Below are 8,534 nucleotides of genomic sequence, written 5' to 3'. Positions count from 1 at the left end.
GCAGAGGTCACTGTTGTGTTCTACAGTCAACCTTTGCTGCGGTTCACAACTATTTTTTTTTTGTCAGAGTAGAAAATGCACTTTCCTACTTAGGATCTACACAGATTTGCTTTAAGAAGAAACAGTTAAACGTTATCATTTGGAAAATAAATAAAAAAATTCAAAACACATCCTTCGTTACACACCTGTATTTGACATTGCTAATCTGGACAATTACAATACAAATACAAGCTGTGATACAGTAAACAAACATTGAACCAACATTTTTAGTCTTTAACAAATTATTTTGTAAGACAACAACATTGAGGCAAAGACAAAACAGTATTTAGATCTAAACAATATTCATGTGAAGCCAACACATTTTAATGCTCACTGAAAGACACAAACAGGTAAAAAAGGTCAATGTTCAGTAACAGCAGTGATCATAAAAACAGCCGTTTGAGGATCATCACACACAGTTAAGTTTTACATATGGAAATGTGCGTTCTACAAATAATCTGTTTGTGTGAATCGCAAGTGTGGGCAGAAGTGTAGTGCGGCTGTTTGTGGTCCAGTGTTACATATTTATGAAGTGCAGTTCACATCATCTCTGACTGTTATCACTGACACGTGCTGCAGCACAGCTTCCTGTCTTCTCCATACTGCTGATGGCTCCTCGTGTTTGATGTGATGGTGCATTTTGCCCATTGTAAATCTGCTGGAACACACCTGGGATTGTTGGATTGGAAGTTGTGCTCCACACATGAACAAATAACTACAAATGGGCAGGAAAGTGTCCGTAGTATTTAAGCTAAAGCTCTGGTGCAAGAACAAGCTAATGTTTAAAAATAACGCGCACACACAAAAATGATGCATTTTTATTATTTTATTATTTTTGTCTATTACTGGTTGCATGAATACTGCATCTGAAGAATAGTGCATAACTGATGAAACTCCAAAAAGTGAGTTTGCTGTGGAGGTGACTGAGGGAGAAGCAGCTCAACACGTTTCAAGGTGATGAGAACTGAAATGTTACTGCATTTTTATTCATTTTAAAAGACCAGAATCATTTGTAATATAAAACAATAATTGCATGCTAAACGGGCCTACAAACACCCAAGTCTCAATTATGCTGGGAACAAATTGCCTCTTGCAAGACTTATAGATAATTAGGGGACATATCAGAGGTCTCATATACACATTGTTGGATTGTTGGTTGTTGGATGGCTTCACATTTTTCCACCGTGTCAGTAAGACGTCACGCCACCTGATCTGGCCCCCAAGAAATCTCCCCTTAAAGCCTTTTCAATCGAAGTGTTGGGGTCCAAATCCACATTCCTTGTTCTATGCCAAAATGTGCAAGTCCAGATGTGTTTCGAAAGCTACAAAGAGGCTCATACAGTCTGAGTTAATCACATCAAGTCTTTCTAGTACAAAATTCACTCTTTGTGTCTCACTGTTAAGTCACAGTGGAAATATTCACTTTGGAAACTATTTGCTTAATGCTACTAGTTTGTAAGGTTGAAGCCATTAGTGCCTGCAAATAAAGTATTCTACACTATTTGCACAGATGGAGGACAGTGGATTTTTGCCCCCAAGCATTTTGGGGATTTCTTCAGGGCCTGGCTAATCCAAGTAAAACCTGTTTCAGTGTTCATATGGGCTCCAGAGTGTTGTTTAAAGATACATAGATTAAAAACAGTTCATCTGTCTATGATAATGTTACATATGGGCCAAGTCAACTTCAAAACACAGATTTCAGGATTTAACCAATTTGAAAGGTATTGAAAATGTCAAACAAGTCATTGGCCAAAGATGTTCACTGGCAGTCCGGCTCAGGATGGACAATCCATTGCCAGATCTTCAAGATGTCCTGAGGTGTCCGGCTGTGAACCAGCATTAAGTTTCTGTAGATGCAGGAGCTGTGTCTGTACTTCTCTTCAATGTCGAAAGTTTTGAAGCCAGTGTGTTTCTCGGGAGTCAAACCCAGCTTTTTTAGACACATCCCTGTGTAGACGTCATCGATGGGATACAAGACCACCTGATGCGATATGTAGTAAAGCCGCAGCGCTAAATCTCCAGAGTACAGATATCCTCCACCACCGGCGTAAGCTGGGTACTGCCCCACAAACACACTCTCTGGGATAAAGTACTTGAGTTTTGGGTCTCGGTGTGGGGCAGCATTACTGATGACATCACCCATAAACAAATCTCTGGCCTTGACTTCTGACAGACCTTCCAGGTAGTCGATAATTCGTAAGGTGTTGACAAAGACGTCATCGTCACCCTTGAGGACATACTGGGCTTGGGGGCAGTGTTTGCTAAACCACTCCAGGAAGAGAACCTCCTTCAGGGTGAGATTGAAGAAGGTGTCCCTGTAGTCCCATTGGAGGAGGTCTTGGTGAAGCACTGCTTCATGGCCCACCATCTGTAACAGGTCTGGAAAGTGGTCTCCTGAGAAGGTGTTGCCTAGCAGGAACACCGTCACCACAGTCCGATTCGCTAAGACGCCAGCTCGACCCCAAGATTCACGAATGGCCTGCCGGCGATCAAAATGTGGGATCAGTGACTTCACTGCCAACAGCAGGAAGGGTTGGTCATCGCACAGGTTTGGCTGATTAATCAGCATGGTGTAATTCCTGCAGCGCATGTGCAAAAGGAAATCCTGAAAGCGCTCTGGCAGGGAGTTGTAGTCCACGATTTGTGTGGTGACCCTGTGGTCCGGTTCACAGGGGTCAAGTGGCCTTGTGTCGTTGAGCCAATCAGGTAACTTGATGCCAGGGTCACCAGAGAGCTCAGAGCTGATGATGGGATTGTAAATGAAGTCTAGGCGCTGCTGCTCCCTGTTCCAGAAGGATTTGCTCAGTACGCGTTGACACCAAAACCTCTTGAATGGGATGTGAATCTTCTGGACACTTTTGCCATTCCTAAGGTTCCACGATATGCCCACTAGGATGCAAATGAAGATGTTGAGCATCATCATCATCATGAAAAGCACCCTCACTTTCCTGCAGGCCAAAGTCATGTTGCCTCCTTGCTACATCTGGACACAAGACAAAAAAACAGATAAATAAAAAATCATCTCTACTAATCAACAAGAAAAAAGCCGAGATCTGTAGAATCATGTCCTCAGTGGGCACACTGACACAAAGTGAGCAAAAAAAAGGAGCCTTTGGAAACATAGACACAGCTCGGTCAACTCTTAAGCCTTTAGAATTAGCTTGATTCCCCTCCACCCCGTTTGGTTTTAGAGGTCAGCTGCAAACTAGGCCGCATTTTCAGCCCTTGTCCTGCAGGAATGGGCTCATGAACATTGTTCTCCTCCTCCCCCTCCTCTTTTTTTCCCCTGCAAGTGACAGATGGGAATCACACGTCTCCAATTGGACTGTGCACATGACCTCGGTTTACTGGTGACAACTGTTGTCATTGAGAACTGACTAAACACACAAAAGAGCCAAAACCATTCTAATAACTTTGCTTAGCGACAGCACAGCAATGCAGTTCATATGAAACTGAAACACATGCAGAAAACATGTACCAGTTATACCACATGTCTGCTGTGACTGCACACTACGAACCTATAAAATGAGGGTTGATGGATTTTCACCACGCTCAGCAGAAAACGCAGTGATACTGCTTTCTTACAGAGACATGTGAAGGCACGTTTGGACACAAACCTTCAAACACCTACTCGTGCAGGAAGGTGGTTTGACTGGTTCGTCTGTGTATGGACACACACTCGAGACATGCTTGAGGCCATGGTTTTTGCATTTTGCCCTTAAGTAACTAGCGTTGACTCGACATAATAAAAACCAGATAATAGAAGTACTTCCTGATTAGATCTTTATGGAGATAAGCTTACGCAACAATCAACATTGTAATAAAGCTGCAATTCAATCCAAGGGTCCTGTAATAAAACCTGCCTCCCTAAAAGTTTTATGGTCCTTTTTGTGACTATGGTGCCATACAAATGTACAAATCTGCGATACTTTTACTTTACTTGAATATGTTCAATGCATGCTACTTTAGAATTCTACTGCATTACAGCTTAGAGGGAAATAATGCACTTTATAAACATCAATCCAACAATAGAGGAAACTGTCGGCTATTTTATCACTGAAGTCGTTTTTCACACACAATACAAAATATTTCATTGCTCCAGCTTCTCATATGAGAATTTGCTGATTTTATTTTTATTTTTATATAACATCAATTGATACATACATTTTTGCTAATTGTTGCAGTCTAATGATTAAACTATTAACCTGCTAATTGTTCAATCACATCTCCACATGAATCAGCATTAATAAACCATGTTGAGATTCCTCACGTTAAGCTTTTATTTGCTGGTTTTTCTTCTGCTTTTATTACTGTCCAGCGCTTAGCAGAAAGACTTTTGTCTTTTTAATCTTGATGTAAATGTAACTGACTGGGCTTCTTCACCGGTAGGATGCAATGTGTAAAAAAGAGTTTGTCTCCTCTACCTTTAAATCAAACCATCATAAAAGTTGCTGATGAGTGTGAGTCATGCTGCCAAGAATCTTGAAATCTTTTCAATGTTTATGAAAACTTTGTTTTATCAAATCGGTGTGATCTTTCTGTATTGTGGTGTGGAAAAAGAGACTAAGATTCAAAAAGCATGTGTGCAGGAAGGCTGTTAGCCCAGATCACCGTCTCATCATTTAAGGGCTCAAGGACAGAAGGGATAAAATCTGTAGGACTTTTCTTGACAGTATTCTTTATAGGTTTGAGGTTTGGTGGCTTGTTAACCGCATTTCTTGAGTCTCGCTGTGTTATTGATGTCGTTCACCTTGCAGCAAATTACCCCTTCCTGGTGACAATAAAGATATCCTGATTTATGGACTGACTGAAGCCAATCTATGAAAGAATAACAGACACAGCGAGTACTTTTCCTTTCAATACTTCAAGTGCATTTGCCCTGCTCATAAACGTCAGTAAAGGTTTAATATAAAGGTTTTAAATGCGGGGTTTTCACTTGTGCCACAGTCGTTTAACAGTGTGGTAAAGGTTATGGAAAGAGTCCATAAATACCAGCACCAACTGTCAACTGTCGCTGACTGACGGCAGACAAAACCCCTCATCATGCATAAGTTTGCATTTCCTTTCAGTGAAATGGCACGAAAGAGGATGCAAACATAACCCCAGACCTCACGGAATAATAACACACATTCAGTTGGTACAAATGTTCTTTCAGCATCACAATTAACAAAAATGGTCAAAGAGTGTAAAATATTGAAGATGACATTGGTGCAAATTTTTCCATCCACCTTCATAAATTAATAAAAAGATAACTTTCATTTATTTCTGATGAAAAAAAAACACGGCATTACTAATTCTTTCTTTGACTCTTTTTGACATTTCAAAATAAGCGATGCAAAGTTTTGCACCTACAGTTTTCATACATGTGCCTGACGAGGGGATGAAAGAGTCCAGTGGAAACCCGGACGTCTCCGTGTCTCACATGGATGAGCTGCAGCGTGGAGGATGATTTCTCTAAGGAGAACAAGCTGCTTGTTTCTGGAGGCATCTGAAAGTTAACACAATGACACATTAACCAGCGGGTGTAAGATTAGCATGAGCACTTCAGCTGCCTTGTTCTCCCACACGTGTGAGGCACCAAAGGGGAAAATGAAAGTGGATTCAGTGGTAAATCTACTTCATAGCTGCATTAAACCTGACCAGGTGTATAGAGTGAGAGCTCAGTGGACAAGTCCTGTCAGGTGTGTTCACGTCTTGATCTGCACTTTAAGCTGTAGTTGAAATGGAAATGCCAACACTGGATGTACAAGGACATTACTGTTTGCTTAGTACAGATGTTTACTGGAAAAAAGGAAAAAGCTGACTGTTGCTGACTGATGTTCCTCACACCTACAGGACTGGCCCTGATTTGTTCAGGGGGATTTGACCTTTTTAATTGGCTCTGTGTTGATGGGTTACTGTAGGAGCCCATTGGCCATATGGACCACGGCCTCTGAACTCAATTAAAATATGCAGAGATCACAGACCACGGAGTGATGCACAATAACCACAAAAAGATGCAAAACCACTTGAAAATGACTTGTCATTATCCAAAAGACAGAAACACTCAAAAACAATCATTAAATGACTAAAAACCTTTGCAGGAATAACCACAAACAAGCTGAAAACTACCACAAAAAGGGGGCCTGAGGCCCGTCCCCCATATTTTCTCATTATCATCCATCAAAGGCTGTGAAGTATTTTAGCAGCAAACGCTAAACGTTGTTTCTATTTGCACTGTTTAATTTTAAAGAGGTTCAAACTAAACTAAAGATCTTCAATGAACGTCAGGTAAAGCACCTTGAGCTCACTTCTCCGCAGATGATGATGTGTTTAATGTGCACGTTATATCCATTAATCCCAAACACACGAACAAATCAGGTGACATTTCATTTCACCTCTTGTGCATTAACTCCATCTTTAATCATTTATGAACTATGAGCCATTAATTATTCAGGTCTGAGGCCACAGGCAGTGTAATAGAGAAGAAGGAGTCTTACCTCGTGCTGGGTAAACGAGACATTTTGAATGGATTCGGTTTGGAGGAGGTGACACCGTTTAATGTTGTCTGTTTTCAGGGCAATAAAACCACAGTCCAAAGTTCAGATGGCGTTAGTTTCGAGCCAGCGCTCAGAAACAGTCCCGATGAGGATTAAAGGGAAAGTCCGGAGCGGATCATCACGCTGCGCCTTCTGCGGCGCATTTTGGAGACGTGGACGCGCGGGAATCCTCATTAAAACAGTAACTCTGAGAATCCAGATCTTCATCCAGTCATCACAAGTCCGAAATCTACCTAGAAGTTACTTCCCCTCCTGCCCAGTGGATGCAGATACTGCAGGAGCCAGCTTCCTGACGCGCACTGACTCCTCCCTCCAGGTTTTTAAAAGCCTGGACGGAGTTTGGGGATGTCAGGGGCGGAGGTAGTGGTTTGGGGACTGTGGGCTACAGGAAGCTCGGGCAGCATGAATCATCTCTTCGGTCTTTTGGTCCGAGAAGGTAGATGTTTCCATGTCTGCACTGAAACAGAGGATGCAGGAATGATGAAACTGAGAAAGGATCAATTTATTAAACCACCTTTTATGCTCATTTTACAAAGGGCTCAATGTTCTGCAGCTTATGGAAATTAAGAAAAAGGCTTCAGCGATTTGTCAACACTGATGTTACATTTAGGAAAAAACGAACATAAAAAATATTTTTTTAGTTGTTTAACTTCCTAATGGCCACTTTAGTTGAGCTGCTCCGTGGAAACATTTCTGCTGTTCTTCTGTGTTTGGACAGTGATGGTGTTTTCTTACTTGTCTTTTGTCTATTTCCACGGGCATCGTAGTGTCTGAGGAATCTTAAAACGACACATTTCTGGTTCACTTTGCTCTTTTTTTTAGGAAATTCGCTCCGAAAATCGAATCTGGCTGCAGCTGGATGAAAACCATATAATCACTGATACACGTCCTCAGACATCTGATCCCAGAGATAAATAATGTTCAACAGCATTTTTTACAGTTGTTTAAATGTATTTTTTTCTCATCAACTACACTCAGTGTCCCATAATGACACAATGACAAGGTTAAAACAGAATTTTAGAAATGTCTACACATTTATCAAGATAAAAACGGAAATATCACATGTACATAAGTATTCAGACCCTTTAGCAGCAGTTACAGCCTCAAATCTTTTTGGTTATGATGAGACAAGCTTTGTTCACCTGGATTGGGGGATTTTACTTTTCGGCTCAAATCGCAAATCAACTCAAGCTCAGTCAGGTTGGGGGCTGTCAGTGGACAGCTATTTTCCGATCTCTACAGAGATTTTCAATAGGGTTCAAGTCAGGGCTCTGGCTGCTCCACTCTAGGACATTCACACAGTTGTCCCTAAGCCAGTCCTGTTGTCTTGGCTGTGTGTTTAGGATTGTTGACATAATGGAAGGTAAACTTTCAGCCCAGTCTGAGGTCCTGAGTACCGAAGATGTCTTTTTGCTTTACTCCATTCAGCTTTCCCGACCCTGATCAGTCTCCCAGTCTCTGCTGCTGAAAAACACCCCCACAGGATGATGCTGCCACCACCATGCTTCACTGTAGGGATGGTATTGGGCAGGTGATGAACGATGTCTGGTTTCCTCCAGACATAAAGTTTGGAACTGAGGCCAAACAGGTCAATCCCAGTTTCATCAGACCAGAGAATCTTGTTCTTCAGTCTCAGAGTCCTTCATGTGTTCTTTTGCAAACTCCAAGCAGGCTTTCAGTATCTTGGTAAAGGGGCCAGATTTATCCCGAGTGTGGTATTTGTTTCTCATCAGACCTTAAAAGGCCGGAAAGGGTGTGAGGTGGTGAAAGGTTTGAACATGAAGTGGGTCATGACTCAACTTCCAGGTAACACTCCAAATCCGGTGTGAACAATTCATAAATGATGAAATGACTGATGTGAGAGGGAAAACTTTTTCCAACATGTTTGGCAGTAATGAAAAACACTACAAGAAAGTAATTAGACCGAGTGGTTTTCTACTGTCATTATCAAAATAA

At 41.6% G+C, this 8,534-nt stretch overlaps 1 protein-coding gene across 2 annotated transcripts; it reads right to left on the bottom strand.

The window, feature by feature from the left end:
* Positions 1 to 208: 208 nt before the first annotated feature.
* Positions 209 to 8,462, bottom strand: LOC137124480 (N-acetyllactosaminide beta-1,3-N-acetylglucosaminyltransferase 2-like). Of its 2 annotated transcripts, none has more exons than XM_067499544.1 (3): positions 6,519 to 8,462; positions 5,392 to 5,527; positions 209 to 3,022 (listed from the first exon to the last, which is right to left on the bottom strand). In XM_067499544.1, the coding sequence occupies exon 3, from the start codon at positions 3,002 to 3,004 to the stop codon at positions 1,799 to 1,801; it is 1,206 nt and encodes a 401-aa protein (XP_067355645.1). In that variant the 5' UTR covers positions 3,005 to 3,022; positions 5,392 to 5,527; positions 6,519 to 8,462; the 3' UTR covers positions 209 to 1,798. The 2 variants fall into 2 exon arrangements, with proteins under 2 accessions (XP_067355645.1, XP_067355646.1); XM_067499545.1 differs by having other exon boundaries at positions 5,403 to 5,527.
* Positions 8,463 to 8,534: the final 72 nt, after the last annotated feature.

Source organism: Channa argus, chromosome 3, assembly GCF_033026475.1.
Source record: "Channa argus isolate prfri chromosome 3, Channa argus male v1.0, whole genome shotgun sequence".
Lineage (NCBI taxonomy): Eukaryota > Metazoa > Chordata > Actinopteri > Anabantiformes > Channidae > Channa > Channa argus.
This window is presented reverse-complemented; position numbering and strand designations above follow the sequence as displayed.

Coding starts and splice junctions, on each gene's coding strand:
- LOC137124480 (XM_067499544.1), bottom strand. CDS start 3,004: ATGACTTTGGCCTGCAGGAAAGTGAGGGTGCTTTTCATGATGATGATG.